The sequence below is a fragment of the Gobio gobio genome (genome assembly GCF_949357685.1).
Source record: "Gobio gobio genome assembly, chromosome: 4".
In the NCBI taxonomy this organism is placed as follows: domain Eukaryota; kingdom Metazoa; phylum Chordata; class Actinopteri; order Cypriniformes; family Gobionidae; genus Gobio; species Gobio gobio.
The window spans coordinates 2,700,280-2,725,708 of NC_137100.1; the positions used below are offsets into that span (position 1 = coordinate 2,700,280).

The 25,429-nt window shown below is 41.6% G+C and overlaps 1 protein-coding gene across 1 annotated transcript; it reads left to right on the forward strand.

The window, feature by feature from the left end:
* Positions 1-1,908: 1,908 nt before the first annotated feature.
* LOC307124967 (cytosolic phospholipase A2 gamma-like) lies at positions 1,909-22,754 on the forward strand. Its single transcript, XM_079814488.1, has 15 exons — positions 1,909-2,088; positions 2,632-2,657; positions 2,830-2,938; positions 3,238-3,380; positions 3,469-3,670; positions 9,462-9,564; positions 9,639-9,779; positions 9,909-9,962; positions 10,055-10,102; positions 12,554-12,679; positions 12,837-12,989; positions 13,854-13,931; positions 14,024-14,181; positions 21,113-21,278; positions 21,361-22,754. The coding sequence occupies exons 2-15, from the start codon at positions 2,632-2,634 to the stop codon at positions 21,549-21,551; spliced, it is 1,698 nt and encodes a 565-aa protein (XP_079670614.1). The 5' UTR covers positions 1,909-2,088; the 3' UTR covers positions 21,552-22,754.
* The last annotated feature ends 2,675 nt before the right edge of the window (positions 22,755-25,429 follow it).

The following is a 25,429-nucleotide window of genomic DNA, read 5'->3' on the forward strand; positions in this document are numbered from 1 at the left end:
TAAGTGATGAACTGTGACTTGGAATCTCATATGGTCCGTTGTTTCCGGAAAAAAGCACTGAACGCAACAGACAAAATAAATAAATTAAAATAATTTTTAAAAAGACTGAACGCAACAGAGACTAGTGCTTCCAAAGGATACACACTAAAGAGATGGCGGATTATTCAACCGTGGCTCGACTTGTCGAAATTGTTTGCTCCACTAAGTGGCGCTGTTTCGAAACTTCTCAAGCTCCTTCAGGGCATCGTGCTGATGACCCATACAGAGTTTCGTAACAATCTGTTCATGCGTTCATAAAATACAGCATTTTAGCACATAATTCAAAATGGCCGATATGGTCAGACGACTCGGCGTGACGTCCCGAATCTAACGAGACCACTTTTATGATTTTTGGACAAACGGTTCAGAAGTTATAAGCAAAAATAGCCATTTTTTCATATCTCCGGACCAGTAGGTGGCGCTGCGCCGAAACTCTGCATGTTGCCTCAGGTCATGCTTGTGATGACATGTACCAAGTTTGGTTTGAACACGATAAAGCGTTGCGGAGATATAGCCTTAAGTGTATTTTTGCAACCGCTATGTAAAATTTGTTCGAGCGTTTATCGAAAACGATTTGAAAAATCAACTTGAATTCCACAACTTTTGGTCAGCATGGTCTGAAGATAATGTGGTTATATTTTTGTGAAAATTGGAGCAACGGCCTAGGAGAAGTTCACAAAAGTAGGTGTTTCGGTTAATTAAAAATGCCGGGAAAATTGTCATGACGGAAATGACGTCACAGGGTGTAATCGAGTTGTCTTGAGCCAAGGAATCAGAGGAATTTTGTTTCTAGCTCTTAGGGTTCAAAAGTTATTAGCATACATGAGGGCAACTTTGGACAGGTGGTGGCACTAGAGGGATTGAGTTAGAAACTCAAGATTTGCTATAGTGACAGTTGGGACTGTCCTCTATCGGTGTGCCAAATTTTATAACTTTCCCGCAAGCCGTTCTATGGGCTGCCATAGACTCCAATGGCGGAAGAAGAAACGGAAGAGGAAGAATAATAAGAATGATAACAATTTAAATAGGTGCCTTCACACCTTCGGTGCTTGGCCCTTAACTATGTTGAGAATAATAGTATTTAAGATGTTTGCAGAACATAATATAAAACTGTTTGTTAAATGGAAATACTCAAGTAATCTTACTATTAAATCTTAAGTAAGATTAGTAAATATTCTAGAGTATGTTGTTAACTAGAATTGGCATTAAACTAACTTGATATGTATTACTTAATTCACTTGGGAGGTGTTAGCTTTCTTTACTTTTAGCTGATTATTAAATTAACTTATTTGCAAAAATAAGGCAATCGGTTTCCTTTTTTTTAAGTAAACTGAACCATCCATTTCTGGTTTGATTTGTATGGGTTGTTTTGCACAATACTTCAAAGATACAGTATATCACCTCTTCTCTAAGCATTTTATATACACTTTCACAAATTTTTGCATAATTTTGTAACCACTTTTTGCAGACTGACTGTAAATGATAAACACAAATTTTGTTTAATATTTACCATGATTTTTCTGTTGTCTTCACATCTCATGTTTCATCTCAAGCTCTTCCCTGCACTGACGCCTCCTTGGTAAACAAATACTCCAACTTTTACATTTACTTTACATGCATTTATTCAAAGCGTCTTATATTGCATTTGATCAGTTCAGGCATTCCCCAGAAATAAAACTCATTACCATGGCTTTTGGGTTAAATCAAAATAACTCAATGTGGCTACAAACAATAATGTAAAAATGTTAAAAAAAATGCATGAAAAAAAAAAAAATCACAGCATATTTAAATGAACATGCAAGCCTTTCCCTGTGCAACAATTTACCACGCCTTGTATTGTGAACATGCATGAAGCCTTTTGCCTTCTCTAATAGAAAAATACCTTCTACGAATCATCAGTCAGAACAATAGGTTAACTGTAAGATGTTTATATATAACTTAACATTCATCACCTCCTCCCCCCATCTAGACTTTTTCAGAGCCCTATAAAAGAGAATCTTCTGCTGGTCTGAGAGACAACGGCTACTAGAATCAGGATTTACGGGAACAGTGAGTATATGTTTAAAGCTTTATGTTAACAATCTCTTTTAAAAGTGCCATTATAATTAGCATGTGATGAGTAATCTAGCATTTTGTAACACCAATTTAAACATGGACGAGAGTGAATATATACATGTAAAATTGATTTGCAATGCTAGGCAGAATAGAAAATGTCCCATGATTTAGCAACCTTTTCTTTTGTACTTTAAAAAAAGTATAGTTTTCCTTTAAATAACCCATTCTTCTGCATTTGACACGTGCTGTTATTGTCCTCTCCCTCATCCCTGATTAATTAAGAAACAAAGAGTAAATAAAAAAAGAAAATAAATGATATTTGGTTTTATTGATTGATGACAATAGCTGTTGGAAACACACTGCTGCTATTTTGATTCAATTATTAGGACATAAAGCATCAAAAAATTATTTATTTATCTGATTCTATCAAAGTAAAAACTGCACTTCTGCAAGGATGAGTTTATATATTGAGTATTTTTCTTTTTTATAGTAATAATAATAGGCATTTACATTAATGTTGACTCTATTGTTTTATAGATGAGCGCATCTAAACCCAAGGAAAGGTAATTCTGCTCAGACTCCTATAGAATGATGGAAGTTACTTTATTATAGTGTACAAAATCTATAACATTCTGACAATAACTGTTTACACACTGTATTCAAATCTAGATTTCGAAAAATATCAAATAAGTCATGTTAAATTCAGCGCTGTTCTGTCTCTCTGTGGTGCAACAGTGAGGTGAGAATCAAACACTCCCTGAACAAAAACGAGGAGGAGTTTGTGGTCAAACGGAAAAATGCTGTTCTACAAAGCCTGAAGAAACTGCAGATACAGTGTGGCCAGGTGAAGCATCTCATGTTACGCTTCATATTTCTGACTGATGAACATCAGATATTAAACAATCTCTAGAACAGAACTCCTGGAGGGCCACTGTACTGTAGAGTTTAGCCAAGTAAACACACCTGAACCAGCTAAAAAAGGTCTTAGGCATACTAGAAATGTTCAGGCGGGTGTGTTGAGGTGAACTGAACTCTGCAAGAATGTGCCCCTCCAGAACTGAGTTTGGACACCCCTACTCTAGACAGTGAAAAACTATGCCACTAGGGCTTATGCTTTGAGTAGTGTGTGTGTGTGTGTTTCAGAATGAGGTGCCAAACATTGCATTACTGGGTTCTGGAGGAGGAGAAAGAGCCATGGTGGGTTTGCTGGGATCCCTGGTTCAACTCCAGAAAATAGGTCTTCTGGACTGCATCCTTTATCTGAGCGGAGTCTCTGGATCCACCTGGTACAAACAACACACACACACACACACACACACACACACACAGATGGGGTGAATGTCATAAATGAGAGCATATGTTGTTCCTCTGAAGGTGCATGGCCTCCTTATATCATGAACCAGACTGGTCCACTAAACTAGGGACTGTGAAAGACAAGATCATCAAGAGACTCATCGGTCCTGGAGTCAGCTGGGTAGATGCCATTTCCAAACTGAAGAAATATTACTATGGGAAAGACTTCTTCAGCTTGACTGACGTCTGGGCTGTGATGTTTGTCTCGTCATATATGAAAGAGGTCTGTAACTATTCATAATACAACCCTTTGTGACATATGTGGTTTATGATATTTATGCTGGTAGAGGTGGTCACATTCAATCTTAAAAGGTGCATTTATATATATATATTAGTGCTGGGCATCGATTAAAAAAAATTACTAATTAATCGCATTTTTTCTGTAATTAATCGCGATTAATCGCAAGTTTTTAATATTTTGATATTGTAATACTTTCAGTTACTCTCCAAATTAATGTATAAACAATTTAAAGACAGCATATTTTCAATATGTGTTGTATTGTCATCTTTTTATGAATGAAGGCCAGTATTACTGATGTCTCTATGAAACATTAATGACGTTACATTACAGTATAACTGAAAGCTCCCAATTTAAACATTTATTAGGCTTTAAAAAAACAACTTTTAATTTAAGTGAACTTAAAACAATCTTTACATAAACCCAAAATAATAAATGTTATATTTACCCATGGCCTTCCCTGTTATACAGAAATGTAATAGTTATCAAACACCTTTCTTAACTGCATAAATAATAAATGAAATATAGATGAATCATCATTAAAGCTACAATTTTCTCTGTTCCCGTTGTTCTGTGATGAACATTAATGACATCATCATCAGTGCTCCTGTCACTTTAAGAACAGCCGCGGATCTCACGCGCGGTCCCGCGCATCTCATTTCCACACAACTCTTTAAGTTCATTTAAGACGTTATTTAACTAATTTAAGACTCCTAATATGATAATACTCAAAATCCCCTGTGTTATTGTTTGTTCAAGAGCAAAAGAGAACTCGATGTAAGCAGGAAACTGACGCGAGTCTATCTATGCATCGAGTGTGTATGTGCGTCGTGTGTGTGTGTGTAGCTGACATGAGACGCATCCACACAGACAGGACACTAACACACACACACACACACACACACACACAGGACATTGGCATACAGCGCGTTCTCTTGTGTCGTGATGATCATGTAACGCTAAGCAAAAATGGATATAAAAGCGGACGCTGCGTTATTTGCGTTAAATATTTTTAATGCGTTAAGCTGAAAAAATGAATCGCCCGCGTTAACGCGTTAATTTGCCCAGCCCTAAAATATAATATATATATATATATATATATATATATATATTGGGTCTCCAAGATACTTACATGGGTTTTTAATAGAAATAGTAATGTGGGAAATTTCTGTGTTCCCTTTCTGTCGATCAATTTGGCGTGTTTTGAAACCGACATATGGGGTTACCGGCATAACGGTTACCGACATACCAACATCTTAGGAGCCCCATCACCTTTGAGAATATCAGAAAAGGCCAGTGAAATTGGCATGCAGAATTTGTATTGACGGGCACAATCGCTGTGTTCAGTGAACTGAAGCAGCATTAGTGGACGTTCCTCGGGTGGAGAGTGTGATTACAGTGCCCTAGGCCAAGCGTCCGAGACAGGCTGGGGTGCTGTGTGCAACGAGTATGCAATTTCGGGCTCCTGCCTAGAGTTGCTGGCTGTGCTGCTGGCCCTGAGGAGGATTCAGCTGTTGATTCAGGGTAAGCACAGGGTAGGATCCGCACTCATCGCATGTCACAACTTGCCCACCATTGTCTCCTCTGGAGTCCCGTGCCTTTCAAATCCCGGGCGACCTCAATCACGCAGCCGATGCGCTCTCGCGACAGGTTACACACTGCAGAGAATGGAGACTCCATGCCCAGACCGTCCAGATGATATGGAGTCAATTCAGCGAGTCACAGGTGGACCCGTTTGCCTCCCACAAATCCTCTTATTGCACTCTGTGGTACTCCCTGACCGAGGCTCCTCTTGGCACAGAGGCACTAGTGCACAGTTGACCCTGGGGCCTACATAAGTATGCGTTTTCCCCAGTGAGCCTCATCGCACAAGACTCTGTAGTCTCAAGGTAATGGGTGACCCTTTCTGGCCCAACAAGACTTGGTTCACGGAGCTCACACTCATGGCGTCTGCCCCTCCCTGGCAAATCCATCTTTCTCAGGGGCAGGGCAAAATCCAGCACCCGCACCCAGACCTCGGGAACCCCCATGTCTGGTCCCTGGATGGGATGAGGAGGAACTCAGGGGACTATCACCAGTGGTGATAGATACCATTTCTCAGGCTAGAGCCCCCTCTACAAGGCAGCTCTGTGCCCTAATATTCACTGCATGGGTTTCCTCCCGAGGTGAAGAGATGTGTCTTCAGGTCAGTGCTTTCCTTCCGACAGCAGGGCCTCGAGAGGAACTTGTCCGCCTCCACTTTGAAGGTGTATGTAGCTGCAATTGCGGTTTACCACGCCATCTTTAGGAAAGCACAACCTGATAGTTAGATTCCTATGAGGTGCTCAAAGGTTGAATCCCCCGAGACCGCACCTCATCCCCTCCTAGGATCTTTCCATGGCCCTCCTGATTGAGCTCACATCTCTCAAGAAGGTGGGGAATCTACAAGCCTTCTCAGTTAGTGATTTGTGGCTGGAATTCGGGCCGGCCTACTCTCACATTATCCTGAGACACTGGCCTGTATATGTGCCCAATGTTCCCACCACCCCCTATAGGGACCAAGTGGTGAACCTGCAAGTGTTCCCTCCTGACGAGGGTAACCCAACCTTGTCTCTGTTGGGTCCAGTGCGTGCTTTACACATATATCTTCAGACGATCTGAACAGCCTTTGCCTGCTTTGGAGGTCACCTGGATTGTGGATGCAATTCTCTGGGCGTATCAGGCCCAAGGTGTGCCATGCCCTCATGGAGTGAGAGCTCACTCCGCTTTTCGACTTTGGCACATGGTGCTTTGTTAGCAGATATATAGAGAGCTGTGGGCTGGGCTACACCCAACACCTTCGCAAGATTTTATAATCTCCGAATGGAATCAGTTTTGAGTTTTTGGTGAAATCAGGTAAATGTCGACGAACTGGCTAGATGTAGCGCCTTTCCCCTAGTCTTCTTACTTCTAGTTAAGTTCCCCAGGAATGGTGAACCCTAGGCCACCTCTCTCCATCATTTTAGCACCTTTCCGGCAGATGATTTCGGCTTAGGAACCAGGCCCATTTTTTTGTGAAGCTGTCCCTTTTCAGTTGAGCCCTTGTAATCTGGCTGGTGCTCCATATGTAGTGGTTGCTCACTGTTTCCTTGTCGGCGAACTCAGTGTCTTCCCATCAACAGAGCTAACGCTGTCTCCGGTCACTGTGGGATAGATAGCCTCCCCCTTTGGTGGAGCCCACCACAGAGACTTCCCTATGTAGTATTCCCCACTGGTGAGTCCTAAGGATGTATCTTCCATATGGATACCTCCCCTTTGGGTAGGATGTCTCCGTAGGGTTCCTGTCCCAATGGAAAGAGAATGCTTCCCAGGTGTACACAGCTGTATATTTTCTTAGCTTTGGCTTATTTGCCTTAAAATAATCAGAAGAGACCCTACAGCTACACCTCTTGAAAGGTGGGTAGCGCTCCCTGTGGAGACCTGAGGTAATTTACCCGGGACGTTGGAAGGTTACGATTAGGGATGCACCGAATATTCGGCCACCGAAAATGGCCCAAAAGTGCATTTTCGGTTTTCTGCCGAAAGACTTTTATCACCGAAACAACACGGCCGAAATGTTGTGATGACTCAAACAGAAACCGCGACCTGCACGTGCTTGTCTGAAGCAACATGTCTGCGGTGTGTACGTATTTCAGTATATCTGAGAAACACCCACGTCTGCTCGATGCACAAGCACAGCGAGAGCTGTTCAGTGCAGCAGCTAATTTTCTCGATGAGAAGAGGAACAGACTTCACTGTGAAACCGAATGGTTTCCGAATGCAATCTTTAACAGTGGGCATATTTTAAGCGCGGAACACACTTCAATCCGAGTTCCCACACCAACATCGATCAACATGTATCACGAAATTCAAACGATAAATGCCGTTTTGTTGCTCTTTAATGTGGCATCACTGATCACATCACGGTTCAAGCCGTGGCTCGCGCGCGTGAACGCGATCATCAGTGAGCGCGATCGATCATCTCTTCCTTAAATAAACATGAATGAACATCTAAGGTGTGTTGAGGATACATTACAACTTACTGTCATGTATCATATGTGGTGTAATCGCTCAATCAGTGTTTCAACCGCGGAAAGACGTCATACTAACTGCTTGTAAACTAAACAATGTCATAGCATCACATTTACCTCAGGCAGTCATTCAGTGTCCACAGAATTTTATTCACTAGAGTAAATCAACTCTTTCACTAAATATATGCACTATATAAGCCGTTATATTCATTATATTCTACTTAACCTGTTAATGATATCTTGATTATTTCATGTATGTTTAAATAAACCTGTCATGAAAATGACAGACACTGTGTATAAATGATTATATTTCAACAACGAATTGGATAAAAAACTATTTTATAATTAGATTTAGAAGTTATTGCAAAAACTGCCTTATGTGAAGTTTACATGTTTGTGTACTATGTTATTTGAGTGTTGATTATTAGACCTAAAAATAAATAGCAACTGAATTTAGGCTCATAGTTTGGGCTCTGTTGTTAACCTTTTATATTAATGTGCAAGTAAGGGCTCCCTATATAGTTTACAGCAATATCTTCAATAAACTTTTTTATAATTTAATTCATTTAAGGACAGATACTTTTTTTTCTTCAGTAAACCAATAAAAATAAAGCCATTTTGTAAAACTGCTGTACCGAACCGTCAGTTTTGTGTACCGTTACACCCCTACTCTAGAGTTAACATATGGGCTATGGCTTTGTTTTTATACACTATTATGTTGAAGGCCTACAGAAAAAATAGTTGTATCTTTAAGCAGTTGCACTTGTTCTGAATGCACTTTCTTGTAGTAGGCTAGTCCTACAGAGAAAAATTTTAAATGCTAAATGCACTTTGTTTTTATGAGAGAACATTTAATTTTAAAACCTTTCTGTAGGCCTGTACATTATTAATTATTAATGTACAAATGAGTGGGGTCAAGTTAAACATTTTAGTTTGAATTTTATTTTACACTGTGCATTGTTGCAATGTGCTAAATAAATATTGGCATAATTTGTAATTGATTTATTCTTTGAAACTTTAATATTAATTTATGCAATTGCAATGCCTTGATTTTAGTAAAGTTAGTACACAGTCATAGCCATAAATGCAATAGTACTAATAATTGGCATAATTTATTTCGGTGTTTCGGTTTTCGGCCTTGGTTTCCTCTTTTTCGGTTTTCCGTTTCGGCCAAGAATTTTCATTTCGGTGCATCCCTAGTTACGATTGAGCGTTGCTGCACATGTCATTGGCACACACAGGCTTGCACGGCATTATCTTGTGACACGGTACAGTTGTTGTGGTGTTTAGTATAGGGACCCTATATGTCGCGAAGTGACCGACAGAAAGGGAACGTCTCGGTTACATATGGTAACCCTTTTTCCCTGATGGAGGGAACACAGACATGTGTTCCTCATACCACAACTTTGTACTGACCGCTGAAGTGGCCAAGATGCTACCTTGGCTCCTCAGAACAAAACTCAATCTAACTACAAATCTAACTGCAAATCAAAACTACAATCGTGGCCTGGCATGCAATTTCTGCACACCAATTTCATTGGCCTTTTCTGATATTCTCAGAGGTGATTGGGGCTCCCAAGAGCGAACCCCATATGTTGGTTTCGACACACATCTCCATTTCCTCCATCATGGAACGAGGGTTATGTAGCCGATACATTTTGTTCATAATTCATAATTTACTCACCCTGGTGTTGTTGTAATGCAGTATGCAGCTCTTTCTTTGATGCTGTGAAAACACTTCTCTTCAGATAGACGAGCACACACTCACAGATCAGCGGGACCAGCACAATAAAGACCCGTTTCCCATCTACACAGCGATCGACAAGCAGTGCAAACAGCGCAAGGACGGCGGTCTGTGTTTACCCGAAAGAGACAGAGTTAATGTGTTAGTTTCAGCTGTTATATGGGCATGTTTCTGTCTGCAGACCCCTGGTTTGAGTTCACTCCACATGAAGCGGGTTATTCCCTCATTGGAGCGTTTGTGGAAACCTCCAGCTTTGGCAGTCAGTTTCACAATGGCTCTAAGAAGAAGAAGCAGGATGAAATTGACATTCTGTATCTGCAAGGTAACAAAGGAGAGTTTGTAATATCTACTTAGTACACAGTACATTGAAATGACCTAAATACAGTACAGACTCATTTCTCATGAAGTAGCGGAGACAAAATTAGTTTGTTTCATCATGTGTTTTCTGTAGCTCTGTGTAGCAGTGTTTTAGCCGATGAAGAGGAGATCTGGAAATGGATAAAAGGTACAACTGCACTTGTTCTGAGGATTTAATTCTGCTTTGAGTTATTTCATTATATCATGTGAACTCATGGTTCCATTTGATTTTGTTTTCAGCTCTTTTACTACCTGAAATAAACAAGAAATGTGAGAAAATGAGGCAAGGTAAAGAATTTTATTGCATTTATTTATTGATAAGTTCCATTAAAATATGTTGATCTATCTTTCATGACCAAACAAATGTTCATACTAAATAACATCTGGACAATGAGCAAGGCAATAATAATAATAATGCCAGCATGTGTCAGGGTTTTGGGTGATGAAAGGACTGAGGACTCAATTGCAGGAAGAATGGGCTTTTTATTTAATAATAAAACAAAAACAAACAGAAACAACCCAGAGGGGGGAAACATGACTCGACTCGACATCATGAAGACATGACGACTTAACTCGACTCGATATGACTTGACTTGACTTGACTCGGCATGACTCGACTCGACAACTCAACATGACTCGACTCGACATGACAACTCGTCTCAACATGACTCTACATGATTCGACTCGACTCAACATGACTCGACTCGGCTTAACATGACTCGTCATGATTCGACTCGACATGACAACTCGTCTCAACAGGACTCTACATGATTCGACTCGACTTAACATGACTCGACATGATTCGACTCGACTCAACATGACTCGACTCGGCTTAACATGACTCGACATGATTCGACTCGACATGACTCAACTCGTCTCAACATGACTCGTCATGATTCGACTCGTCTCAACATGACTCGACATGATTCGACTCGACATGACGCAACTCGACATGATTCGACTCGACTTAACATGACTCGACATGATTCGACTCGACTTAACATGACTCGACATGATTCGACTCAACAGGACTCGACATGATTCGACTCAACAGGACTCGACATGATTCGACTCAACAGGACTCGACATGATTCGACTCGACTCAACATGACTCGACATGACTGGACTCGACTTAACATGACTCGACATGACTGGACTCGACTCAACATGACTCGACATGATTCGACTCGACTTAACATGACTCGACATGATTCGACTCGACTTAACATGACTCGACATGATTCGACTCAACAGGACTCGACATGATTCGACTCAACAGGACTCGACATGATTCGACTCGACTCAACATGACTCGACATGACTGGACTCGACTTAACATGACTCGACATGACTGGACTCGACTTAACATGACTCGACATGACTGGACTCGACTCAACATGACTCGACATGATTCGACTCGACTCAACATGACTGGACTCGACTCAACATGACTCGACATGACTGGACTCGACTCAACATGACTCGACATGACTGGACTCGACTTGACATGACTGGACTCGACTTGACATGACTGGACATGACTGGACTCGACTTGACATGACTCGACATGATTCGACTCGACATGACATGACATGACTCGACTTAATCATGTCGAGTCAAGTCGAGACGAGTCGAATCATGTCTAGTCATGTTGAGACTAGTCGAGTCATGTCAAGTCGAGTCCAGTCATGTCGAGTCATGTTGAGTCGAGTTGAGTCATGTTAAGTCGAGTCGAATCCTGTCATCATCCATCATGTCCAATTCATCGACTCGACATGACTCAACATGATTCGACTCGTCTCGACTTGACTCGACATGATTCGATATGATTCGACTCGACTTAACATGACTCGACATGACTCGACTCGACTGGACATGACTGGACTCGACATGATTTGACTCGACATGTTAAGTCATGTTAAGTCATGTTAAGTCGAGTCGAATCATGTCATCATCCAGCATGTCCAATTCATTGACTTGACATGACTCGACTCGTCTCGACTTGACTCGACATGACTTGACATGACTCAACTCGACTTAACATGACTGAACATGACTCGGCATGACTCGACTTAACATGACTGGACTCGACTTGACATGACTCGACATGACATGACATGACTCGACTCGACTTGACATGACTCGACATGACTCGACATGACTCGACATGACTCGACATGACTCGACATGACTCGAGTCATGAGACTGCAAACACAAGGAGAATAAATAGGGAGCAAACAAGGCAGGTAATGAGGGAGGACAGGTGGGACAAATAAACCAATACTTAGATAACAAGATGGGCGGGGTTAGACAATAGACGTGAGAGCACATGGCACAAAGAAATACATGACAAGCCATGTGCTCACACCAAACAAGACAAAAACACAAGCACATGGCCAGTAAACACAAAAATCACAAGCCATGTGCTCACAAATGAGACAAGAACACACAACTATGAGAAAAACTCACAAGCTGTGTGTTTACACAAAACATGACAACACAAGAGAATGTCAGAATCCCGACACGAAACCAAAACTGAGCTAGACATGCAGACAAGAGAGCGCATGGCTTGAGCACACTCGAGACAAAGACAAGACAAATACAGGAGTGTCAGGGCTCTGTCACAAAACCAAGAATAAACTAGATCGAAGTGACAGAATTAAATCTGATGGAGAAAAATGTGCTTGCATTCGAGACATTTTTGCAGTGTGTTCATGTTTAATGTGTTTCCTTCAAAAGATCCAAACTCCCCACCTGTAGACGGATGTCACCAGGTGCTCTTGAACCTTGTGAACATGAATCTCTCGGTGTTGAAAGGCGTTGATCCTTCTGCTTTCGATAAAGACATCAGAGCAAAGCTGACAGGTAAACATTTCCACCATTACTGTCCAAGAAAGAGTGTCTGCTTTTCTTGCATTAATTAATTGCAAAATAGTCGTTTTTTGTTTAGTGAACATATGTTCAATATTTTCTTGTAGACATGCAAGAACTCACTAATGTACGTGTGTCCCTCTTTTCACAGACCTCGCTGGAGGTAAAAGTCAGCTAATTTTTCAAGTGGAAAAACTGAATGCAGAAAAAATAGCTGATAAAAAAGCAGCGAAACTGTACATGGAGCAGTACACCATAGATGTATGCAACTTTTTGAGTGGTCGGTTCAATTTCTGGCCATTTGGTAAGTCGAACTGTCTCTAATATTTGATACTGGAGCCTATAATACACAGTAACGGATAGTGTAGAGGGCAGGTCTATCACACTCTCTAATATGATACTTAATATTTACTTCACTTTTGATTTTATAGCTAGATTGAAACGTAAACCACTAAACTTCAAATGTGATGTTCTTGACTATGGATGCTTGTTTCCGCCATGGAATAAAACATTTTAAAAGATAATTGCGACTTATTTTTTGCGTGATATAAAGTCAGAATTGCGTTATAAACTCCCCACCTATAGAGATATACATCTCGCAATTCTGACTTTATACCTCGCCATTCTGACTTTATATCTCACAATTCTGTTTTTATATCATGCAATTCTGACTTTATATCACGCAATTCTGACTTTATATTACGCAATTATATCTCGCAATTCTGACTTTCTATCACGCAATTCTGACTTTATATCACGCAATTCTGACTTTATATCACGCAATTCTGACTTTATAACTTGCAATTGCCGGTTTATATCGCATAATTGCGACAAAAAAAGTTAGCAAATTATTTTTTATTTTTTACTCTGTGGCGGAAACAAGCTTCCATACATAACACTATATCCATAACGATTCAAATAACTTTTTAATCTCTAGTTCTTTAGAAAACAAGACATGTACTAGTTCTTTAAAGCTAAACACATTGATAAATAATAAAAACATTGATCTGAAGATCCTGTAATGAAACATTTTTAATCTACCGTGCAGTCAAGTCAAGAAGTCTTTACAGCCAGAATTGTTCTGGATAAGAACACAAGAACCATTTACTGACACAATGTAATGTAGAAATGTAGAAAATTAATTTTGAAGTGTGTATTTGTTGTGCAGATGTTTGCATGAGCATTTGCAGATGTTTGGTTCAATGGACCTGGGGCAGGAAATATAACTTCCTCCACAACATGACAGGTGAGAACAGACCTGCACTGTTCACTGGCACTTCAATATGAATAATGAACAGACTCGTTTCACACTGTGATCATTCGCCCCAATACTGTCAGATGCAACAGTGCCCTCCGCTCTTCTGGAGAGTGAGACGAGAGACTATGAAGACGCTGGGCTGTTGCTCAACTCACCCTACTTCTCAGTGCTGAGAAAAGAGAGACACATCGACCTCATCATTTCACTGGATTTCAGTGACGGTGATGATCCGTTCACGGTATTATATACGCATACATAATCTCTCTAAATAACACAAATACTCTCATAAAAGCTCATTTAAAAGAATAGTTCCCTCCCCCAAAAAAGTTAATTCTGGCAGTAGTCATTCCAAACCTGAATGATTTTCAAGAATCTTTTTTCCACCAAACCACTAGAACCTAAATCTTCAAAAATTAAAAAAAGGACAGATAATTACAAAAGCTGTGTATAATTTTGAACAGATAAAACAAGAAAAGCTATGTTTAAATGGTTTCATTTAAACAGAGGTGGAAAGAGTAACAAAATATTCTACTCAAGTAAAAGTACTATTACTTCAATGAAATTTTACTTAAGTACAAGTAAAAGTACTGGTCTAAAAATATACTCAAGTAAAAGTAAAAAGAAGTTAATTTAAAATGTACTCAGAGTAAAAGTTACCGAGTTACTTTTTTAATCTCCTGTGTAAGGTTGTGGTAGAATGAGATTTTTACGATATGAAAACATCAGAGTTTCACAGCATCACGGTATTAAACAATTATTTAATAAATAAACTGTATTATTAAATTATGGTTATTATTATCACCAGTTAAATTGGCATTAAATGAATGAAAACTTTTTTTTGGTTGAACAAATGCTTTATTATAACAAACTTGAAACCATTTGTTTTGTTTATTAAAATTTCAATAAAACATGTCTAATCAACCAAATTCAATAAATGGTTAGGAATTAACAACTTATTTTTATCATTAACTTATTTTAAATGTTTAAGAATCCTATGAATTTTTTCTTATGATTTTTATACAAATATATGACCAAAACGGTGGTAATTAACCCTCTGGGGGTCTTCGGTCATTTCTGACCCGAATTGTTTTTTATTCTAAATGTTTATTTTTTTGAGCGTTCTCCCGCCCTTCAATTCAGTGCAGTCGTTTCCGGATCGCTTTTTCCCCACTTTTGTATTATTTATTTATTTTACTCAGTAACGGATGTCACAAAACAGGTCCTAGGTGACGGGTCAGACTAAGAGCAGTTCAAAAACCCTTATGATGCCAAATAAAAGGAGGACCGTGACGTCGCCCGGTATGGCGCAGCCGGGGCCCCACCCTGGAGCCAGGCCTGGGGTTGGGGCTCGTATGCGAGCGCCTGGTGGCCGGGCCTTCCCCCACGGGGTCCGGCCGGGCTCAGCCCAAAGGAGCGACGTGGGGACACCTTCCCGTGGGCCCACCACTCACGGGAGGGACCGTAAGGGGCCGGTGCAAAGCGAATCGGGCAGCAGTCGAAGGCGGGGGCCTAGACGACCCGATCCCTGGACACGGAAACTGGCTCTTGGGACATGGAATGTCACCTCGCTGGCGGGGAAAGAGCCTGAGCTTGTGCGTGAGGTTGAGAGGTTCCAACTAGAGATAGTCGGAATCACCTCCACGCACGGCTTGGGCTCTGGAACCACACTTCTCGGGAGGGGATGGACTCTTCACCACTCTGGAGTTGCCCATGGTGAGAGGCGGCGGGCTGGTGTGGGTTTGCTTATAGCCCCCCAGTTCTGCCGCCATGTGTTGGAGTTTACCCCGGTGAACGAGAGGGTCGTTTCCCTGCGGCTTCGGCTCGGGGATAGGTCTCTCACTGTCGTTTGTGCCTACGGGCCAAACAGCAGTGCAGAGTACCCGACCTTCTTGGTGTCCCTGGGAGGGGTGCTGGAGAGTGCTCCGACTGGGGACTCCGTCGTTCTACTGGGGGACTTCAACGCCCACGTGGGCAATGACAGTGAAACCTGGAGGGGCGTGATTGGGAGGAACGGCCCCCCTGATCTGAACCCGAGTGGTGTTCAGTTATTGGACTTCTGTGCTAGTTACAGTTTGTCCATAACGAACACCATGTTCAAGCATAAGGGTGTCCATCAGTGCACATGGCACCAGGACACCCTAGGTCGTAGGTCAATGATCGACTTCGTGGTCGTTTCATCTGACCTGCGGCCGTATGTCTTGGACACTCGGGTGAAGAGAGGGGCGGAGCTGTCAACTGATCACCACCTGGTGGTGAGTTGGATCCGATGGCGGGGGAGGAAGCTGGATAGACTCGGTAGACCCAAACGTACTGTGAGGGTCTGCTGGGAACGTTTGGCCGAGTCTCCTGTCAGAGAGATCTTCAACTCCTGCCTCCGGCAGAGCTTCGACCGGATCCCGAGGGAGGCTGGAGATATTGAGTCCGAGTGGACCATGTTCTCCACCTCCATTGTCAAAGCGGCTGCTCGGAGCTGTGGACGCAAGGTCTCTGGTGCCTGTCGAGGCGGCAATCCCCGAACCCGGTGGTGGACACCGGAAGTAAGGGATGCCGTCAAGCTGAAGAAGGAGTCCTATCGGGCCTGGCTGGCTTGTGGGACTCCTGAGGCAGCTGACAGGTACCGGCAGGCTAAACGGACTGCAGCCCGGGTGGTTGTGGAGGCAAAAACTCAGGCCTGGGAGGAGTTCGGTGAGGCCATGGAAAAGGACTATCGGCTGGCCTCGAAGAGATTCTGGCAAACCGTCCGGCGCCTCAGGAGGGGGAAGCAGTGCCCTACCAACGCTGTTTACAGTGGCGATGGGCGGCTGTTGACCTCGACTGGGGATGTTGTCGGACGGTGGAAGGAATACTTCGAGGATCTCCTCAATCCCGCCGTCACGTCTTCCATTGAGGAAGCAGAGGCTGGGGGCTCAGAGGAGGACTCGTCCATCACCCAAGCTGAAGTCACCGAGGTGGTCAAGAAACTCCTCGGTGGCAAGGCACCGGGGGTGGATGAGATCCGCCCTGAGTACCTCAAGTCTCTAGATGTTGTGGGGCTGTCTTGGCTGACACGCCTCTGCAGCATCGCGTGGCGGTCGGGGACAGTGCCTCTGGGATGGCAGACCGGGGTGGTGGTTCCTCTTTTTAAAAAGGGGGACCGGAGGGTGTGTTCCAACTATAGGGGGATCACACTTCTCAGCCTCCCCGGGAAAGTCTATGCCAGGGTACTGGAGAGGAGAATTCGGCCAATAGTTGAACCTCGGATTCAGGAGGAACAGTGTGGTTTTCGTTCTGGTCGTGGAACACTGGACCAGCTCTATACCCTCTACAGGGTGCTGGAGGGTTCATGGGAGTTTGCCCAACCAGTCCACATTTGTTTTGTGGATTTGGAGAAGGCATTTGACTGTGTCCCTCGCGGCGTCCTGTGGAGGGTGCTGGGGGAATATGGGGTCCGGGGTCCTTTGCTGAGGGCTGTCCGGTCCCTGTATGACCGAAGCAGGAGTTTGGTCCGCATTGCCGGCAGTAAGTCAGACTTGTTCCCGGTGCATGTTGGACTCCGGCAGGGCTGCCCTTTGTCGCCGGTTCTGTTCATAATTTTTATGGACAGAATTTCTAGGCACAGCCAAGGGCCGGAGGGTGTCAGGTTTGGGGACCACACGGTTTCGTCTCTGCTCTTTGCGGATGACGTTGTCGTGTTGGCCCCTTCTAACCAGGACCTTCAGCATGCACTGGGACGGTTTGCAGCCGAGTGTGAAGCGGCTGGGATTGGGATCAGCACCTCCAAATCCGAGGCCATGGTCCTCAGTCGGAAAAGGGTGGCTTGCCCACTTCAGGTTGGTGGAGAGTTCCTGCCTCAAGTGGAGGAGTTCAAGTATCTAGGGGTCTTGTTCACGAGTGAGGGGAGGATGGAACGGGAGATTGACAGACGGATCGGTGCAGCTTCTGCAGTAATGCGGTCGGTGTACCGGTCTGTCGTGGTGAAGAAAGAGCTAAGCCGTAAGGCGAAGCTCTCGATTTACCGGTCAATCTACGTTCCTACTCTCACCTATGGTCATGAGCTTTGGGTCATGACCGAAAAGACAAGATCCCGGATACAGGCGGCCGAAATGAGCTTTCTCCGCAGGGTGGCTGGGCGCTCCCTTAGAGATAGGGTGAGAAGCTCAGTCACTCGGGAGGAACTCGGAGTAGAGCCGCTGCTCCTCCACATCGAGAGGGGACAGCTGAGGTGGCTCGGGCATCTGTTCCGGATGCCTCCTGAACGCCTTCCCGGGAAGGTGTTTCGGGCATGTCCAACCGGGAGGAGGCCCCGGGGAAGACCAAGGACACGCTGGAGGGACTATGTCTCCCGGCTGGCCTTGGAACGCCTCGGTGTCCCCCCGGAAGAGCTAGAGGAAGTGTCTAGGGAGAGGGAAGTCTGGGCATCTCTGCTTAGACTGCTGCCCCCGCGACCCGGCCCCGGATAAGCGGAAGAAGATGGATGGATGGAGTAACGGATGTGGTTTAAATGTAGCGAAGTACAATACTTAAAACAAAACATACTTAAGTAAAAGTAAAATTACAGATTTTTAAAACTACTTAAAAAAGTAGAAGTACACAGAAAAACTACTCAATTATAGTAACGCGAGTAAATGTAATTCGTTACTTTCCACCTCTGCATTTGATCCATCTTTATTATGTGGTTTACTGCATGTAAGGGATAATCCATGGCAAGTAATTGAATGCACAAAGTGGAGGTAAAGAACCAGAGAGCCTTCAAACAGTTTAATGCACAGCTAGCCGTGGATTATCCCGCTATACCATGGTTACAAACAAAGCTGACATCTGGTGGTGGTTGAGGAGATTCCCCCCTTCTATATGTAAAGCCATTTGAGTACCAGAAAAGCAATAAATTGTTATTATTATCCATGTTTGCAGCGCTAAAGTTGACTTGAAGGGTTCAAATGATGGTTATTTTCATCAGCTACCACTCATTCTGCCTGCTTTTACCGCTTAAACTCCAAGGACCCTTGATAAAAAGGGTCTTGATAATGACTTGACGTCATCAAGTTTATACTTTACATTTTAAATGTCTGTGGAGGAGCTCTGACCTCATATGTGCTACCATTTGACACAGCTCTACTTTCTGGAGATGTGCATCACTTTGGCATTTGTTTTACACAAAGTAACATATTTACACTAAATTTCTCAGGGACCATTTCCGCCTGGATTTGGCCGACCCAAATTGAAAAGCTTCCCATACACACATACAGTGTCTCTAAATACACAATTCTGGTGTAATTTTACAGGAAACCTTTGAAGTTACATAAACCACTGCTAAAAGTGATACACATTTATGTTGTCTGAGCTATAATACCCCCCACATTTTGGACAATTTCATGCTTCCAACTTTGTGGGAGCAGTTTGGGGATGACCCCTTCCTGTCCCAACATGATTGCGCACATGTGCGCAAAGTGTATATCTCAGCCCTGTGTGCTCTAGCACCCTACAGAGAGTTTTGGCTGTTTCCAGCATATGTCGGCGAACAATGGAAAAAATCATTTTGTGACACTGGGATATTGCATTTATACCACTGTATATGGGGAGACTTGTATATTGGCTAGATTTGGGTGGGCGGAAATCACATAAAAAAGGTAATATTCCTCCCTTCAGAGCCATTTAAATAAATCTTGCATACAACATGACAGACAATTTGTTTCCAGTATTTGCTGCCATCTAGTGGAAACAGCCCAAACTGTCTGCAGGGTGCTAGAGCACACAGGGCCTGAGTTACACACTTTCAACAATGAATTTATAACCAATGTTTTTTTTTAAAGCAAAATCTTTGCACTCACATCTAGAGCTACACTTGTCAACAAACCAAGATGTTAACAAGTAAAACGTGACAGACATATCCTCTTCTTCCATTTCTACTCTGTTAAAGTAGTTTAGAAAGTAGTTAAAAACGTTACGGTAATGTTAGCTTTTAGACACATCAAAGCTGATTGGGGAATTTACTTAGGCCAGACTTTGCTCCTGATGAGTTATAAACAATGACTTAAATGCTTTCTGTCTGCTCATGTAAATGTATGATAAAGTAATAGCATACTATATCTAATTCCTCTCTATATAAGATAAGTTGTCCACAGAATGCTATTTAATTGCACAGAACCGCATGTATTCAACCCATTTTTGAGCTAAAATACACATATACAGCTAAACCTAAATTGAGCTAAACCTATACAAATACCACAGCTGTACAATTTTCACACCCAATACTAGATTTACCCTATACAATAGCCTAATGACATAACATTATTTCATATTTGAATCACAGCTTATGTAGCGTTTTGACATCGACAACCCATTTTACCTCAAGTGCATTTTACCTCAAACTTGCGACTAGTTAACTTTCTAAAGAAGGCTCAATCGCTTCTCGGGTCGACATTAACACACTGACAACATTATATTCAGAATTAAAATATTTTTATACCACTTTTTAGTGTGTGATTGTGTAAAGCTGTTCATGAGATACCAACCTTTCGCGAACTTGCTTTCAACGTCGAACACTCGTTCTCATGGAGACGGCGGTGTGTGTGTGTGTGTGTGTGGGGCGCGCGTGTATGTGAGAGAGACGCTTGAGTGAGTGAGAGACGTAGGGAAAGGACATGCAGCTGAACTTTATTTGCTCTATGAAACACATTGATAAAGACGAAAACTAAGGACATTTAATCTATAATTTTATTTTAGTTTCGCCAAACACACATTACAGTTTTGGTTAGTTATCGTTTTTTTTGTGTCTGGATATCATTTCTTGCGTCTAAATATGAATGAGGATATGGTTATTGATTAATCAAATTGTTATTGTTGTTCTTATTATCATTTAGGGGGGCTTAGGAATATTTTGGGGTAGCTTCAGCCCCCCTAAAATAGGCCTAACGACGTCCCTGACGGTTATTAAATTGACTTGGATCTACCTGTGCATTACACAGTTTTATTGCACACCTTCCAGCCAATCAGAGTTGAGTATTCAGACAGACCATGGTATAAAACCGTATAATCATCGTAACATCACTATCCATTAGCATTCCCATTCATGTCAGTGGCACATGAACTCCTGGAAGTGCATAACCTTAAAGAGTGAATAACAACTTTAATGTGCGCGGAAGCATCTAACCCTTTTAATGAAGTTATACTGTAATACATTTCTACCACAGACAGTGAGGGAAGCTGCGGAGACGTGCAGGAAACTGAACATCCCTTTCCCTGAGGCCAACATAACCAATGAACTCTCCGACAAACCGAAGGACTTCTATGTGTTCAAAGGCCAAAACGGTCCAACCGTGATCCACATCCCTCTCTTTAATGTGGTCAACTGTGGAGGCAAGTTATGATCTTACAGTAGTCCTGAGTACAACTGAAATATCAACTGTGTTCTGATTTAAGTGTGTCAATGTTTCTTCAGATAAAATTGAGGACTGGAGGAACAGATATACCACTTTTCAAGGTCCATACAGCGCTGAGATGATCACTAAACTGATGGAGGTCGCTGGAAAAAACATCACAAACAACCGAGCGAAGCTGCTGGATCAGATCCGTGCGGCCATTAAGACTAAATGGATGCAGGCAATGGCACGACAAAATTCAACACTGTGACTAAAGTCTAAATAAAGTCTAATCTGAGACATTTTACAATAACCGTCTTAATCGTCGCATTAATCTGCATTATTACTTTTTTTTCAGCAAAGTGTGATTTGTGTGTCATCAGAGGTTAGTTATGTTTGCGCTTCCTTGCGTTTTAATTATGTTCATTAACCCTTAATCACCCCTCAAGTAGGGTTTACGTTTGTGATCCTTGAGGTCAGATAGACCCCAGACATTTACAGAGCGATTGCATAAGGAAATATACATTTTTTACATGGGAAACTATATATAATTTTTTTTATTTACTTCTCAACTTTACAATTATGCTGTGTTTTTGTGGATATTTGGTAGTTTTTTGCCTATTTACTGCACAGTTACTTAACTAGGCCATAAATTGGCTCATTAAAAAATATCTTTTTGTGACAAAATCACTTAAATTATGATCTTAATTCAATCTAAATAGTTTTTGGACATTGCTCTATGTGTTAGGGATAGAATACTGACATCTGCAGGTTTGTGGAAAAACCTTAGGAATTATAGAGAAAGAAAGAAAGACAGCGCAATGACCACATATATCCAGTAGAGGTCCATAGGGACTTCATTGATTGTGTGTGTGTGTGTGTGTGTGTGTGTGTGTGTGTGTGTGTGTGTGTGTGTGTGTGTGTGTGTGTGTGTGTGTGTGTGTGTGTGTGTGTGTGTACATGCATGTTGCATTTGTGCTCTAGTAATAGTTGATTGTAGTTGAATTGTTGATTGTATTTGACAATTTCCATAAAATGCTCTCTGTTGCAGTCACACACATGTGTGTTTATGCTCTAGGACCAGACCTTGATTTAAATGTAGAATTTTTTGTTTTGTTTTCATTTTTCCATTCATTTTCAAATGTGGGGTCAATGTGACCCAGAGGACCTTAAATGGTAGGAAACATTTTTTTTACACACCTTTAGAACAACCAAATCAAGCCCAGATTTTGTGTTCATGTTTAGATTATTTCGGAAGAGTCTCATACCCCTGAGATGAAGGGAACGCTTTTTAAAAATGAAGGAAAAGTCCAGTGGGGTCAGCTGGACCTCAAGGGGTGATTAAGGGTTAAGCAATGAATAGCTGATCATTAATAATTAAATCAACAATAACTCATGATTGGATTAGAACCTTGATTGCAGATTAAAATATTGTATTACTTTGCTTCTGTTCCAAGTAATTAAACTCTTCTCTAAAAATACTGTTTTGTTCTGGTCATTTGATACCACACACACACACACACACACACACACACACACGAACAAAACATACATAAAAAAAAAGACATGTTCGGTCATTTACATCTTCATTCCGGCACTCTTATTAGCTCTATAATTGTACTGACTGTGTACAGCTACTGTGTAGAACCTTTTTATCGTTTTTATATAATATTATGGAGACTATAACAGCATCAAGAGTTTGACTGACAAAACTCACACAAGCAAACATGCACTAAAATACCACATTGAGGTGAAGTACCAAATTCTGACCTCAAGATGGCACTACATTTACATGGTTATGCCCTAAAATCCACCTTACAGTATTTTGCTAGGCATGAGTGAGCTGTTGTATATAATTGTGTGAGAATAGATTCTAACTAGAAGAACACTGGTTGGGTCTCCTATGATTCAGCACTTTACAGTTAACGTCTACATTTTTGTAGAGATGCCCCTGAAACCATTACTCATTTACAGTGAGGCAAAAAAGCATTTAGTCAGCCACCAATTGTGCAAGTTCTCCTACTTAAAAAGATGAGTGAGGCCTGTAATTTCCATCATAGGTACACTTCAACTATGAGAGACAGAATGAGAAAAAAATCCAGGAAATCACATTGTCTGATTTTTAAAGAATTTATTTGCAACTTATGGTGGAAAATAAGTATTTGATCACCTACAAAAAAGCAAGATTTCTCGCTCACAGACCTGTAACTTCTTATTTAACCCTCTGGGGTTCTTCATTTATGGGTCACACTCAGGACCTTCGGGTCAAATGACCCAGAGGGCGGGATTAAAATAAAAGGATTTGAGTAAAATCAATGAAATATATTTTTGTTCAATAATATTTTTTCTTTTCTATGTATGTATGTATGTATGTATGTATGTATGTATAATTTTATTTTATTTTTTATTAAAGCTGTATTTCATTTAAGAGTCAAGCCTAGGCCTCATAAAAGCAATTTTTGAAATGAGATCGGTGCCATCCGGTGGACACATTGAGCATTTTTATCACGCAATAGCACATTTTTACCACTATAGTGGATCTTGCGTTTTATAATTTTTTTTTTTACAAATTGTAGTTTCATCGGAATGGTCTGAAACTTGGTGACTTTATTGGTACTTGGTATATGAACACCCAAAAACAATTGCGGACAGGAATTGAAAAGTCTAAGTGGTCGTAAAAAAAAAAAATAGTCACACTCAGGACCACACAAAAATGACCCACATAGGAAATGAATGGGAAATTAGTTTTTTTGTGCATACAATCTACAAATCAGCCAAGATGCAGAAAAAAGGACTCAACAGTGAAGGGGTGAATCTCTAAAACATCAAGAGAGCAAAACAGACACACAAAAAAACCTGACACACACACACACACACACACACACACACAAAAACACACGTTGTTTGAACTCATTATCAGTATAAAAGACACCTGTCCACAACCTCAAACAATCAGACTCCAAACTCCACTATGGCCAAGACCAAAGAGCTGTCAAAGGACACCAGAAACAAAATTGTAGACCTGCACCAGGCTGGGAAGACTGAATCTGCAATAGCAATTGGGGGAGCAATTATTAGAAAATGGAAAACATACAAGACCACTGATAATCTCCCTCGATTAAGCCAGTACATGTCCAGGCTCGTCTGAAGTTTGCTAGAGAGCATTTGGATGATCCAGAAGAGGATTGGGAGAATGTCATATGGTCAGATGAAACCAAAATATAACTTTTTGGTAAAAACTCAACTTGTCGTGTTTGGAAGAGAAAGAATGTGGAGTTGCATCCAAAGAACACCATACCTACTGTGAAGCATGGGGGTGGAAACATCATGCTTTGGGGATGGACGAGGAAAGAATGAATGGGGCCATGTATCGTGAGATTTTGAGTAAAAACCTCCTTCCATCAGCAAGGGCATTGAAGATGAAACGTGGCTGGGTCTTTCAGCATGACAATGATCCCCAACACACCGCCCGGGCAACGAAGGAGTGGCTTTCGTAAGAAGCATTTCAAGGTCCTGGAGTGGCCTAGCCAGTCTCCAGATCTCAACCCCATGGAAAATCTTTGGAGGGAGTTGAAAAACATCCTGAAAACCTAAAACATTACTGCTCTAGAGGAGATCTGCATGGAGGAATGGGCCAAACTACCAGCAACAGTGTGGAAAAACCTTGTGGAGACTTACAGAAAACCTTTGACCTCTGTCATTGCCAACAAAGGGTATATAACAAAGTATTGAGATGAACTTTTGTTATTGACCAAACACTTATTTTCCACCATAATTTGCAAATAAATTCTTTAAAAATCTGATTTCCTTTTCTCCTTTTGTCTCTCATAGTTGAAGTGTACCTATGATGGAAATTACAGGCCTCTCTCATCTTTTTAAGTGGGAGAACTTGCACAATTGGTGGCTGACTAAATACTTTTTTGCCTCACTGTATTTAGGGAATTTGGAAACAATATCTAAAAGTAAGAATTTGAAGGCAATACAAGCAATGCTTTTCTGTATTCTCTTTTTCTTTCTATATACCCCTGACATGTTTGGTTATGCACTCTTGTTTGTAGAATATGCCTGGTTCTCAATAAATAAATAAAAACCTATAAGCAAAATAACACAGTTATGCATTTATGATTATGACACCCTGAAGTCACTCTC